General features: G+C 46.4%; 1 protein-coding gene across 1 annotated transcript in view; it reads right to left on the bottom strand.

Annotated features, from left to right (window-relative positions):
- Window positions 1-15,361, bottom strand: part of LOC142312944 (uncharacterized) — a 46,277-nt gene that overhangs the window by 13,566 nt on the left and 17,350 nt on the right. The window contains exons 2-5 of the mRNA XM_075351932.1: window positions 2,587-2,766; window positions 2,381-2,504; window positions 2,199-2,296; window positions 261-351 (exon numbers count right to left, since the gene is read on the bottom strand). Coding sequence (XP_075208047.1) covers window positions 261-351; window positions 2,199-2,296; window positions 2,381-2,504; window positions 2,587-2,766 — 493 coding nt within the window. The remainder of the gene's footprint in view (window positions 1-260; window positions 352-2,198; window positions 2,297-2,380; window positions 2,505-2,586; window positions 2,767-15,361) is intronic.

Below are 15,361 nucleotides of genomic sequence, written 5' to 3' on the forward strand. Positions count from 1 at the left end.
TGTAGTTTACAGATTTGGGCAGGTAAGGGTCAGCATCTTCTAATTCCAGGAGGTATGTGGATTCTCCATGTTGTAAGCTCTATAGAACAAGGGCATTCAGTGCCCAAGGTAATTTAAACAGTTCCAAGTGAAGGAGAATGTTGTGGTCTAATGTTGATCACACTATTATGATATGGCAGGACTATACCACCAATAAAGCAGCTACAACCGGTGACTGAGAATAATCTGTGACTTCTCTGCATTTAGTGGTCCCTACTCACCTGGGCGGTTATCTGTAAGAATCTCCTCTTTACACCGCTCATCTCCCCTCACATATGTCTCTGTAGTATTAATATGGGTCAGACCTTTACCCTGAAACAAATATTGTAAAAGTCAAAAACAGATTGAGAAGCCACATCTACAGTTAGGTCCAGAAATATTTGGACAGTGACACAATTTTCGCGAGTTGGGCTCTGCATGCCACCACATTGGATTTGAAATGAAATCTCTACAACAGAATTCAAGTGCAGATTGTAACATTTAATTTGAAGGTTTGAACAAAAATATCTGATAGAAATTGTAGGAATTGTACACATTTCTTTACAAACACTCCACATTTTAGGAGGTCAAAAGTAATTGGACAAATAAACCAAACCCAAACAAAATATTTTTATTTTCAATATTTTGTTGCGAATCCTTTGGAGGCAATCACTGCCTTAAGTCTGGAACCCATGGACATCACCAAACGCTGGGTTTCCTCCTTCTTAATGCTTTTCCAGGCCTTTACAACCGCAGCCTTCAGGTCTTGCTTGTTTGTGGGTCTTTCCGTCTTAAGTCTGGATTTGAGCAAGTGAAATGCATGCTCAATTGGGTTAAGATCTGGTGATTGACTTGGCCATTGCAGAATGTTCCACTTTTTTGCATTCATGAACTCCTGGGTAGCTTTGGCTGTATGCTTGGGGTCATTGTCCATCTGTACTATGAAGCGCCGTCCGATCAACTTTGCGGCATTTGGCTGAATCTGGGCTGAAAGTATATCCCGGTACACTTCAGAACTCATCCGGCTACTCTTGTCTGCTGTTATGTCATCAATAAACACAAGTGACCCAGTGCCATTGAAAGCCATGCATGCCCATGCCATCACGTTGCCTCCACCATGTTTTACAGAGGATGTGGTGTGCCTTGGATCATGTGCCGTTCCCTTTCTTCTCCAAACTTTTTTCTTCCCATCATTCTGGTACAGGTTGATCTTTGTCTCATCTGTCCATAGAATACTTTTCCAGAACTGAGCTGGCTTCATGAGGTGTTTTTCAGCAAATTTAACTCTGGCCTGTCTATTTTTGGAATTGATGAATGGTTTGCATCTAGATGTGAACCCTTTGTATTTACTTTCATGGAGTCTTCTCTTTACAGTTGACTTAGAGACAGATACACCTACTTCACTGAGAGTGTTCTGGACTTCAGTTGATGTTGTGAACGGGTTCTTCTTCACCAAAGTATGCGGCGATCATCCACCACTGTTGTCATCCGTGGACGCCCAGGCCTTTTTGAGTTCCCAAGCTCACCAGTCAATTCCTTTTTTCTCAGAATGTACCCGACTGTTGATTTTGCTACTCCAAGCATGTTTGCTATCTCTCTGATGGATTTTTTCTTTTTTTTCAGCCTCAGGATGTTCTGCTTCACCTCAATTGAGAGTTCCTTAGACCGCATGTTGTCTGGTCACAGCAACAGCTTCCAAATGCAAAACCACACACCTGTAATCAACCCCAGACCTTTTAACTACTTCATTGATTACAGGTTAACGAGGGAGATGCCTTCAGAGTTAATTGCAGCCCTTAGAGTCCCTTGTCCAATTACTTTTGGTCCCTTGAAAAAGAGGAGGCTGTGCATTACAGATCTATGATTCCTAAACCCTTTCTCCGATTTGGATGTGAAAACTCTCATATTGCAGCTGGGAGTGTGCACTTTCAGCCCATATTATATATAGAATTGTATTTCTGAACATGTTTTTGTAAACAGCTAAAATAACAAAACTTGTGTCACTGTCCAAATATTTCTGGACCTAACTGTATGATCAGCTCTAATCCTGCCATCTCCACCGTTCTCATTACACAAGAATAAAACATATAATACTGGTGGATAAAACAAGACTGAGCACAAGACCTTCACAGCCGTCTACACATCATGGAGAGAATGCGTCATAAAATCTCACTATCTACCTGATGATCCTGAGGACCATTGGAATCTTCTTGTTTACTGTCATGTGGAAGAAGAGGACGGGGACATCTCTCTGGTGTTGTCCTCTTACTGGATAGAACTGGAGGAAACACATACAGGGACTGAATTAATTCTTTACATACAGATAATTATAGGCCATGTGTATTTAGTCCTGTCTTATTACCTGGTGATGTGATTGGCTGGGGAATTTCCATTATGACATCCTTGTACAGATCTTTGTGACCTTCTAAATATTCCCACTCCTCCATGGAGAAATAGACTGTGACATCCTGACACCTTATAGGAACCTGACACATACAATGATACCGTCACCCCCCGATCCCTTCATAGCGTTACTGTATAATGTCCCAGCATTCCCAGCAGTGTCACCTCTCCAGTCAGCAGCTCAATCATCTTGTAGGTGAGTTCTAGGATCTTCTGGTCATTGATGTCCTCATGTATCGGGGGGTGAGGTGGAGACCCCGTGATTGGGCTCAGGGGTCTTCCCCATCCCTCAGACACAGGGTCCTGACAGCGCTCACTAGAGGTCTTCTTCACTACTGTGTAATCCTGGATATGGAGAGACACAGTAAGAAATCTCACTCCAGACATTTCCAGAGTCCTCACCTCTCCAGTTCTGTCCATCTGTTATTCCCATAGATAAGAATGATGTAATGTGACGTCATCAGAATCTCTCACCTCTCCAGTAAGCCGGAAGAGGATCTCTAGGGTGAGGTGTAATATCCTCTCCGCCATCTTGTCCCTGTCCATATTCATCCTTAACAGGTAAATCACAAATCTTTTATTATAGAAGATGTCCACTGAGAGGATCAGATATTGTAAGGATCTGAACGGGGAGATGATGATGTAACATTATAAAGGATCCGGTGTAATAATACAATTACTAGAGATAATGAGGGGAAACATATCAGGAGATATAAAGTTATGAAGTGTAGATGTTATATTCTCTCATCTCATACGGACGGGAACATAAGTTGAATTGCTGACTAAGCTACGTGCCCGTGATGAGTTTTACTCACGTTTTTGCTGCGCCGTAAAAAAACTTAGCTTTTTTCCAGTACAAGCAAAATAGATGGGATGGATAGAAATCTCATGTCCACTGTGCATGTGTGCTTTTTTTTATGCTGCGTAAATTCACCTGGAGTGCGTTTTTCCAACCTGCAACATGTCAACTTATGTTTTGGGATTTTTCTGTGCAAAATTTCCTGGTAGACATGCATCAGAATTGGAACCCTTAGGTGAAGAAACGCATATGCGTTTTTTGCTTTTCTGTTGCTGAAATGCATAAAAAGTGTGAAATCTCCACCTAATGATGTCAAGACTAGGAAAATTAAAAAATAAAGCAGCTTTATTTAAAGCATGACAGCCCAAACAAAGAAAAAAAAAACGCAGCCTCAAAAGCGCAATGAAAAAATAGCAAACTAAGGTGTAGAGATTCTGCAGCGTCAAAAACTCAACAAACACTGATCGGGGGAATGAACCCCAAGGCATCTCCTCCATGCTCCCAATCACTGGAATCACAAGTTCATTGGGACTGGCCAGGAAATACAGAGACTGACGAGGACCCAAGCAGCAATGCTATTTTTATTATTTTACAACCTTGGGTTCAAATTACCTCTTAAAGGCAACCTGTCAGCAGATTTGGGGCCTATAAGCTGCGGCCACCACCAGTGGGCTCTTATATACAGCATTCTAACATGCTGTATTTAAGAGCCCAGGTCGCTGTGTAGAACATAAACAAAAACCCAAAAAACATTATAATACTCACCTAAGGGGTTGCTCGAGTGCAGACTGGTCAAATGGGTGTCGCCGTTCTCTGGGACCGGCGCATCCTCTTTCGGCCATCTTTGTTCTCCTCCTTCTGATGTCTGTGTGCATGACGCGTACTACGTCATACACACTCGCCGGCACTGAGGTCCTGCGCAGGCATACTTTGATCTGATCAAAGTATTGTAGTGCGCATGCACAGGACCTCAGTACCAGCTTCAGAAGGAGGAGAACAAAGATGGCCGAAAGAGGAGGCGCAGGTCCCGAAGAACGGGGCCACCCATTTGACCAGTCTGAACTGGAGCGACCCCCTAGGTGAGTATTATAAAGTGTTTATGTTCTACACAGCGACCTGGGCTCTTATATACAGCATGTTAGAATGCTGTATATAAGAGCTCACTGGTGGTGGCCGCAGCTTATAAGGCCCCAAATCTGCTGACAGGTTGCCTTTAAGGTTCCCATAAACATTAGACTAAAGTTTGAAGAAACTTCCCATTTCAGGGGGAATTGGACGACTATATAACATATATGAGGTTCTAAAGCCAGATTATGTCAGATGAGAGAAGGATCTGGCATGCTGAAATTCAGAAGCTGATTCATTTGTTATCAATAGAGATAAAACTCTGTTAAGTCTGCACTGGAGCGACCCCTTAGGTGAGTATCATAATGTTTTTTTTATGTTCTACACAGCGGCCTGGGCTCTTATATACAGCATGTTAGAAATAGCATCAGTATTTTTATCAGTGTTTCATTATTATTTGTATGCCAAAGCCAGGAGTGTCTCCAAAACAGAACAGGTGTAAAGATTTCAATTACAGTGCCTTGAGAAAGTATTCGGCCCCCTTGAATTTGTCAACCTTTTCCCACATTTCAGGCTTCAAACAAAAAGATAAAAAGTTTAATGCTAGGTGAAGAATCAACAAGTGGGACACAATTGTGAAGTTGAACGAAATTTATTGCTTATTTTAAACTTTTTTAAAAAAATAAATAACTGAAAATTAGGGCGTGCAATATTATTAGTCCCCTTTAAGTTAATACTTTGTAGCGCCACCTTTTGCTGCGATTACAGCTGCAAGTCGCTTGGGATAAGTGTCTATCAGATTTGCACATCGAGAGACTGAAATTCTTGCCCATTCTTCATTTGCAAACAGCTGGAGCTGAGTGAGGTTGGATGGAGGCGTTTGTGAACAGCAGTTTTCAGCTCTTTCCACAGATTCTCGATTGGATTCAGGTCTGGACTGTGACTTGGCCATTCTAACACCTGGATATGTTTATTTGTGAACCATTCCATTGTAGATTTTCCTTTATTTTTACTATCATTGTCTTGTTGGCAGACAAATCTCTGTCCCAGTCTCAGGTCTTTTGCAGACTCCAACAGGTTTTCTTCAAGAATGGTCCTGTGTTTGTTTCTATCCATCTTCCCTTCAATTTTAACTATTTTCCCTGTCCTTGCTGAAGAAAAGCTCGCCCAAACCATGATGCTGCCACCACCATGTTTGACAGTGGGGATGGTGTGCTCAGGGTGATCAGCTGTGTTGCTTTTGCGCCAAACATATTGTTTGGCATTGTGCCCAAATAGTTCGATTTCGGTTTCATCTGACCGGAGCACCTTCTTCCACATATTTGGTGTGTCTCCCAGGTGGCTTGTGGCAAACATTAAACAACACTTTTTATGGATATCTTTGTAAAATGGCTTTCTCCTTGCCACTCTTCCATAAAGGCCAGATTTGTGCAGTGTACGACTGATTGTTGTGCTATGGACAGACTCTCCCACCTCAGCTGTAGATCTCTACAGTTCATCCAGAATAATCATGGGCCTCTTGGCTGCATCTCTGATCAGTCTTCTACTTGTTTAAGATGAAATATTTGAGGGACGGTCGGGTCTTGGTAGATTTGCAGTGGTATGATACTCCTTCCATTTCAATATGATCACTTGCACAGTGCTACTTGGGAAGTTTAAAGTTTTGGAAATTTTTTGTAATCAAATCTGGCTTTAAATGTCTCCACAACAGTATCACGGACCTGTCTGTTGTGTTCTTTGGTCTTCATGATGCTATCTGCGCTTTAAACAGGACACTGAGACTATCAGAGAGCAGGTGAATTTATACGGAGACTTGATTACACACAGGTGACTTATTTATCATCATCAGTCATTTAGGACAACATTGGATCATTTAGAGATCCTCAATGAACTTCTGGAGTGAGTTTCCTGCACTGAAAGTAAAGCGGCCGAATAATATTGCACGCCCCAATTTTCAGTTATTTATTTTGTTAAAAAGTTTAAAATAAGTAATAATTTCATTCAACTTCACAATTGTGTCCCACTTGTTGTTGATTCTTCACCATAACATTAGAATTTTTATCTTTATGTTTGAAGCCTGAAATGTGGGAAAAGGTTGAAAAATTCAAGGGGGCCGAATACTTTCACAAGGCACTGTAAAGTTTTCATCTGCGAATTCCACTCCTGGTTTTGGCAAACAAACGCTGATGAAATGCTGATACAAAAATACTGAATGGAGAATTAGGCTGTGTGCACACGTTGCGTTTTTGCATGCAGATTCGTCACAAAGCTGCAAGCATATCCTGATGCCAGCAATGTCTATGAGAATAAAAAAGTGTAGTTCAGACGTCCAGGATTTTCTTCTTGATTTGGTGCAGAAAATACTGTGTTTTTGGCTGCATTTTACCCAATTAAAAGTAATGAGAAAAAAACCCACATCAAATAGGCATCGCAAACATGTCAAAGCTTGTGTTTTTCCTTGATGCATTTTTCCTGCCAAACAGGGCCGTAACTACTGCGGTGGCAGCGGTCGCCATTGCGACCGGGCCCGGCAGGTTAGGCTACTTTCACACACTTTCGCTCAATCCGGCTGTGAAACCTATGCAACGGATGCGGCGAAAACACCGCATCCTTTGCATAAGTTTTTACATGCGGCCGGTCCGTTTTTTTCCGGTTGCGGCACGCTACTGAGCATGCGCAGTGGAAAAAAACGCATGCATCCATAGGCATGCATTGAAAATGCGCCGCAGCGGCTGGATGCGGCGCGATGCAGTTTTTTTTGCCGGAGCAAAAAACGTTGCAGGGAACGTTCTATCCGGCCGTGGCATCAGCTAAATCTGCCACATGCGGCAAAAACCGGACCAAACGCAAGCCCCTGCGGCACAATACGGCACTAATGTAAGTCTATGCAAAAAAAAACCGCAACCGGCGTCACAAAAACCGGTTGCGGTTTTTCTGCAGAACGCCGTATTGTGCCGCAGAGCAAAAACCGGATGTGTGAAAGTAGCCTTAGGCTGCTTTCACACCTCCGGTTTCTGCAATGCGGCACAATACGGCACTTTGCAGGAAAATCGCAACCGTTTTTTTTTGCTGCCGGTTGCGTTTTTTCAGCATAGACTTTAATTAGTGCCGCATGGGCTCGCGTTCGGTCCGGTTTTTGCCGCATGCGGCAGATTTAGCCGATGCGGCGGCCGGATGGAACGTTGCCTGGCACGTTTTTTCGTGCGGCAAAAAAACCCGCATTGCGCCGCATTCGGCCGATGCGGCGCATTTTTCAATGCATGCCTATGGCGGCCGAATGCGGCAAAAAACGCATCCGGCCGCCGCATGCGTTTTTTGCCACTGCGCATGCTCAGTAGCATGCCGCAAGCGGCAAAAACCGGACGGGCCGCATGGGAAAAACTTATGCAAAGGATGCGGTGTTTTCACCGCATCCGTTGCATAGCTTGCACAGCCGGATTGAGCCGCACAGCTCAAGCCGGATGTGTGAAAGCAGCCTTAGGCTCCTTTCACACATCCGGTTTGAGCACTGCGGCTCAATCCAGCTGTGCAAGCTACGCAAAGGATGTGGCGAAAACACCGCATCCTTTGCATGAGTTTTTACATGCGGCCCGTCCGTTTTTTTCCGGTTGCGGCATGCTACAGAGCATGCGCAGTGGAAGAAATCGCATGCGGCGGCCGGATGCGGTTTTTCCGCATCGCGCCGCATCCGGCGTCCAGGCGTGCAGGCAACGTTTCATCCGGCCGCGGCATCGGCTAAATCTGCCGCATGCGGCAAAAACCGGACCGACCGCAAGCCCATGCGGCACAATACGGCACTAATGTAAGTCTATGCAAAAAAAATGCAACCGGCGGCAAAAAAAACGGTTGCGGTTTTTCTGCAGAGCGCCGTATTGTGCCGCAGAGCAAATACAGAATGTGTGAAAGTAGCCTTAGGGGCCCGGTGGCACCTGCCCTGAAGATAAACAGCCAGCTCCGCTCTGTGATAGAGAAGCTGCGCTGTACTAGCTCTTATACAAGTGGCCGGCAGTGCTGGCCTCCACCTCCTGCCCAAGCTCCTACCTGTAACCTCGGGCTGACTCTGCCTGCCTTCGTCGTTGTCTACTCTACATGCTGTGGAGATAGTGACTGCTGTGACTGTGGAAGCATGTCAGCAGTTGCAGGAGATGAAGACTCAGGTCAGGACTGGAGGCTGCAGACAGTGTGGTCTGAGTGGCAGACAGTGGCCGACACAGTCACAAAGTTTGTGACTTGTTGTGAGGCTCAGCCTCTGCTGCCTCCCCTCTCACTAGCTCTGGTCAGTGACCCGATGTCGACCCTTAATTTATTTAGTATTGTGCAGTCAGCTATGTGATGGACAGGGTTAACAGTAAACTATAAGGCTATGTGTCCACGGTAGAATGTACCTGCGGATTTTTCTGCATGAAAATCCGCAACTTTCGCGGCAAATCCGCACCCACGGATTTACCACGGATTTACCACGGATTTTGATGCGGATTTCTTTTTTTTTTTTTTCCCCATTCTATACCCAAAATCCGCACCAAAATCCGCAACAAAGAATTGACATGCTGCAGATTTTTCCGCATCAAAATCCGCAGCAAATCCGCAGCGGAAAAATCCGCAGCATGGACACAGCATTTCCAAAATGCCATTGAAATGGTTTGGAAGTGCCGCTGCTGCAGATTTTCGGGAAATCTGCGGTAAATCCGCGGCAAATCCGCGGCAAAATCCGCGGTAAATCCGCAGAGTGGGCACATAGCCTAATACAGAAAACTGCATCTGACCCTTTTTGCACTATAAGTTATAAAGATATAAAGTTATAAAAATAATTATAACATGTAAAGATTCACCAAGCTGCCAGTGCCTGGGACATTTTGGAATCTGGGGGGGATGGGGGATAAGGTGCTGAGGCTGATCTATAAGTTGGTGTGGGTCACATACAATGAATGTGAGCAGTGGGGGAAGCATTTGGAGCAGTTTGTTGACGGCAGCCAAGTCCTTTGGCTAAATATGGTTAAATGACTGCACTGCTGAGTGCTAATACACTGTAACGCTATCTGCACAAGATGGAGATTTGGTTGCAGAAATATCTGTACCAAATCTATCTACAGGCAGGAGAAATGCTGCAGCAAAAACAAGGCTTTTTGCCACAATTTGATGCATTATATGTAATTTTCCTTGCGATTTTTGCTCTCATTACTTTTAAAGAAGAAAACGCAGCAAAAACACAGAAAGAATTGACGTGCTGCAGTTTTTTTCTACAACCAAGTCTGCAAAGAAAAGATCCTGAGCATGTTCACAATACTTCAGTATTCTCATTTACCGTATTTTTCGCTTTGTAAGGCCTCTTTCACACGTCAGTGATTCTGGTACGTATGTGCATTTTTTTATACGTACCAGAATCACTGACATACGCAGACCCATTATAATCAATGGGTCTGCTCACACATCAGTGATTTTTCACTGAACGCATCTCCGTGCAGCGTACACCCGTGGCCGTGATTTTGCACAGAGACAAGTCCATTTTTTTCTGTCATCACTGATGACCCACGAACCACACTATGGTGTGATCCGTGTGTGATCCATGAAACACGTACCAGAAAAACACTGACATATAAAATAATAAACAGTTTCAACTCACCTTTCCAGCGACACACTGTGCAGCCTCCGCTCTCTGCAGCTCCCGCCCAGCTCATGAATATTCATGAAAGCAGGAACAGCCGACCCGAAGTAGCTGCAGAGAGCGGTGGGCGGACGCTGCAGAGCTGGAGACTTCAGCACGATGGACAGCAGGATCCATCATTTGCAATCATGGATCACGGATTGCACATGGACAACCCACGTGTGCCGTGAATCACGGAACACGGAGGGACATGTGCGTGTTTTACACGTCAGTGAAGAACGTCAGTGTTTTTCAGTGACGTGTGAAACAGGCCTAAGGCACGCTTTTTTCTCTCCAAACTGGCGATAAAATGGGGTGCATCTTACAAAAGAGATATGGCTTTTGAAGGGTCACAGGACGCGCTTTGAGGGGTCAAGGCAGGCAGCATCGATCTGCGGGCAGGCGGGCAGTGAGGGTATCTCGGCGGCGGGTGAACTGAGCTGACTGCGGGCTCAATTGAATCGCCAACGGTTCACACAATGAACTTCAAGAAAATGGCTGCAGAAGCGGCACTTGTGCAGATTGACCCAATGGATGTCAAGAAAATGGCTGTGGAGTCCTATCTGTGCATGCGCCGCCTTCGCGGTCATTTTCTTGATGTCCATTTCGTCAAACGAGGGCGATTCAATGGAGCCGGCAGTCAGCTCAATGCACCTGCTGCCGAGACACCTCCACAGACCGCCCGCCGCAGAGACACCCTGTGTTGACACTTCCGCAGACCCCCCCAGCCCGCAGATCAATGGCAGCCACTGCAACACCCCCGAGCGCATCCTGTGACTCTGCTCCTCCACCACCACCCTGGTAAGCCATATCCAGGGGATTCAAATCTGCCCGTGGCTACACCCCCGAGCCACAGCATTGCTGACCCTCCTGAGCAGCTCCACCCCCTCCTCCGAGCTTGCAGCATCGCCCTTCCTCCTGTGACCTTCCTGAGCCGCTCCATCACCACCGCTCCCCCCTGGTGAGCATCAGGATTAAAGGAAAGGTGCCGCGTTTTTTTACTTTGTATTAATAATAGTGATTAATGAATCAAATATTTTTAATACAAAATTAAACTCACTGTTTAGTTCGTTTTTATTTAATTCTAGATTTACTGAAGCATTGGGGGCTGCCATCTTGGATTTTCTGCGAGTAACAACAGTTACCTCCTTTATGGCAGACCTTCGTGCATTCATTCTGATGGTCGGACTATCGACTCTATACTTAATACAGGAAAACTCCCTGCTGTGACCTGGACATGTCTCCCCTGGCTGCATTATTATACATGGAGGCCTGGGGAGGCTGGCTGCATTATTATACATGGAGGCCTGGGGAGGCTGGCTGCATCATTATACATGGAGGCCTGGGGAGGCTGGCTGCATCATTTTACATGGAGGCCTGGGGAGGCTGGCTGCATTATTTTACATGGAGGCCTGGGGAGGCTGGCTGCATTATTTTACATGGAGGCCTGGGGAGGCTGGCTGCATTATTTTACATGGAGGCCTGGGGAGGCTGGCTGCATTATTATACATGGAGGCCTGGGGAGGCTGGCTGCATTATTATACATGGAGGCCTGGGGAGGCTGGCTGCATTATTATACATGGAGGCCTGGGGAGGCTGGCTGCATTATTATACATGGAGGCCTGGGGAGGCTGGCTGCATTATTTTACATGGAGGCCTGGGGAGGCTGGCTGCATTATTTTACATGGAGGCCTGGGGAGGCTGGCTGCATTATTTTACATGGAGGCCTGGGGAGGCTGGCTGCATTATTATACATGGAGGCCTGGGGAGGCTGGCTGCATTATTATACATGGAGGCCTGGGGAGGCTGGCTGCATTATTTTACATGGAGGCCTGGGGAGGCTGGCTGCATTATTTTACATGGAGGCCTGGGTAGGCTGGCTGCATTATTTTACATGGAGGCCTGGGGAGGCTGGCTGCATTATTTTACATGGAGGCCTGGGGAGGCTGGCTGCATTATTATACATGGAGGCCTGGGGAGGCTGGCTGCATTATTTTACATGGAGGCCTGGGGAGGCTGGCTGCATTATTTTACATGGAGGCCTGGGGAGGCTGGCTGCATTATTTTACATGGAGGCCTGGGGAGGCTGGCTGCATTATTTTACATGGAGGCCTGGGGAGGCTGGCTGCATTATTTTACATGGAGGCCTGGGGAGGCTGGCTGCATTATTTTACATGGAGGCCTGGGGAGGCTGGCTGCATTATTATACATGGAGGCCTGGGGAGGCTGGCTGCATTATTATACATGGAGGCCTGGGGAGGCTGGCTGCATTATTTTACATGGAGGCCTGGGGAGGCTGGCTGCATTATTTTACATGGAGGCCTGGGTAGGCTGGCTGCATTATTTTACATGGAGGCCTGGGGAGGCTGGCTGCATTATTTTACATGGAGGCCTGGGGAGGCTGGCTGCATTATTATACATGGAGGCCTGGGGAGGCTGGCTGCATTATTTTACATGGAGGCCTGGGGAGGCTGGCTGCATTATTTTACATGGAGGCCTGGGGAGGCTGGCTGCATTATTTTACATGGAGGCCTGGGGAGGCTGGCTGCATTATTTTACATGGAGGCCTGGGGAGGCTGGCTGCATTATTTTACATGGAGGCCTGGGGAGGCTGGCTGCATTATTATACATGGAGGCCTGGGGAGGCTGGCTGCATTATTATACATGAAGGCCTGGGGAGGCTGGCTGCATTATTATACATGAAGGCCTGGGGAGGCTGGCTGCATTATTATACATGGAGGCCTGGGGAGGCTGGCTGCATTATTATACATGGAGGCCTGGGAAGGCTGGCTGCATTATTATACATGCAGGCCTGGGGAGGTTGGCTGCATTATTATACATGGAGGCCTGGGGAGGCTGGCTGCATTATTATACATGGAGGCCTGGGGAGGCTGGTTGCATTATACATGGAGGAGTATGAGGCTGCATAATACAAAATGAAGGACACCTTATACATGGAATATAGAGGTGCATTATATATGGAGGAGTATGGGGCTGCATAATACAATATGATGATTTATGGGGCTGCATTATAATACATATAGGACTATGGGGGCTACATTATAATATATGGAGGACTATAAAGTCTACCTTATACATGGACTAAGGGGGTGCATTATAAAACATGCAGGCTTATGTGGTGCAGTATAATATATAGAGTACTATGGGGTAAATTATAATATATAGAGAACTATGGGGTGAATTATAATACATGGAGAACTACGAGAAATTCATTATAATAATTGGAGGGCTACTTTATACATGGAGGACTATGGGGGTGCATTCTAAAATATGAAGGGTTATGTGGGACCCTTTATACTATATGGAAGGCTATGTGGGGGCCATTATAGTATTTGGAGAACTATATACAAGGGGGGACAAAGATACAAGCATGGGATGGTAATGTTTTGTGGTGAGGGGAAAAAGGCTCTTTCCTTCAGCACCCTGCTTTCCCATGCTCTGGTATACATCTTCTCTCAGCACCCAACTTTCCCATACTCTGATACGGGAAAGTTGGGTGGTGAGGAAAAGATGTTTAACAGAGCATGGGGAAGCAGTGTGCCGAGGACAAGATGGATATCAGAACATAGGAAAGCTGGGTGCTGATAGAGGAATTTCAGATCATGGGAAACCTGGGTGCTGAGGGTTAAGAGCCAAGTGTCAGCGTCATTATCCCGTAGCCCGAGTGTCAGTGTTATTATCGCATACCCCAAGTGTCGGTGTACGTGCTGGGTGGGGGCCCAGGTCTGAATTTTGCAACGGGGCCCATCAAACTCTAGTTACGCCACTGCTGCCAAGAGATACTGATTTGGTGCAGAAATTTCTGCAAATAAATCTTCAATATGTCCAGATACCCTTAAGTGGGTGTTACACGCAGCGATATCGCTGGTGAAAGAACCCGCCCCCGTCGTTTGTGCGTCACGATCAAATCGCTGCCTGTGGCGCACAAAATCGTTTGGAGCAGTCACACAGACTTACCTGCCTAGCGACGTTGCTGTTGCCGGCGAACCGCCTTCTTTCTAAGGGGGTGGTTCGCGCGGCGTCACTAAGCTGCCGCCCAATAAAAGCGGAGGGGTGGAGATGAGCGGCCGTAACATCCCGCCCACCTCTTTCCTTCCACATTGCCGGCGGCCGCAGGTAAGCTGTAGTTCGTCGTTCCTGGGGTGTCACACGTAGCAATGTGTGCTGCCTCGGGAACGACGAACAACCTGCGTCCTCAACCCCGGCGATATATCGTTAGATACGTCGTTGCGTGTAACGGGGCCTTTAGAGTCTGCGAACTATTGCCTCATAGAGACCACAGGAAACCCTGCCAAGTAGAACAGTTGTGTATACAGGGCAGTCAGGTGGGATAGCTGTCATCAAAATGATCACTGAGACAACATTCATCTAATGTGTAAGGGGCCGTTAGTATTACAGTGACAGGAGGATAATACTATGTACTACAGTAGAGCAGGGAGTCACCGGAGCAATCACAGGCCGGATGTTATGTAATGTGTATGGGGCCATTAGTATTACACTGACCGGAGGGATAATACTCTGTACTACAGTAGTGCAGGGCATCACCGGAGCAATCACAGACCGGATGTTATGTAATGTGTATGGGGCCATTAGTATTACACTGAGCAGAGGGATAATACTCTGTACTACAGTAGTGCAGGGCATCACCGGAGCAATCACAGGCCGGATGTTATGTAATGTGTATGGGGCGATTAGTATTACACTGACGAGAGGGATAATACTCTGTACTACAGTAGTGCAGGGCGTCACCGGAGCAATCACAGGCCGGATGTTATGTAATGTGTATGGGGCCATTAGTATCACCCTGACCGGAGGGATAATACTCTGTACTACAGTAGTGCAGGGCATCACCGGAGCAATCACAGGCCGGATGTTATGTAATGTGTATGGGGCCATTAGTATTACACTGACCGGAGGGATAATACTCTGTACTACAGTAGTGCAGGGCGTCACCGGAGCAATCACAGGCCGGATGTTATGTAATGTGTATGGGGCCATTAGTATTACCCTGACCGGAGGGATAATACTCTGTACTACAGTAGTGCAGGGCGTCACCGGAGCAATCACAGGCCGGATGTTATGTAATGTGTATGGGGCCATTAGTATTACACTGAGCGGAGGGATAATACTCTGTACTACAGTAGTGCAGGGCGTCACCGGAGCAATCACAGGCCGGATGTTATGTAATGTGTATGGGGCCATTAGTATTACCCTGACCGGAGGGATAATACTCTATACTACAGTAGTGCAGGGCGTCACCGGAGCAATCACAGGCCGGATGTTATGTAATGTGTATGGGGCGATTAGTATTACACTGACCAGAGGGATAATACTCTGTACTACAGTAGTGCAGGGCATCACCGGAGCAATCACAGGCCGGATGTTATGTAATGTGTATGGAGCCATTAGTATTA

The sequence above is a fragment of the Anomaloglossus baeobatrachus genome, chromosome 5 (assembly GCF_048569485.1).
Source record: "Anomaloglossus baeobatrachus isolate aAnoBae1 chromosome 5, aAnoBae1.hap1, whole genome shotgun sequence".
NCBI lineage: Eukaryota > Metazoa > Chordata > Amphibia > Anura > Aromobatidae > Anomaloglossus > Anomaloglossus baeobatrachus.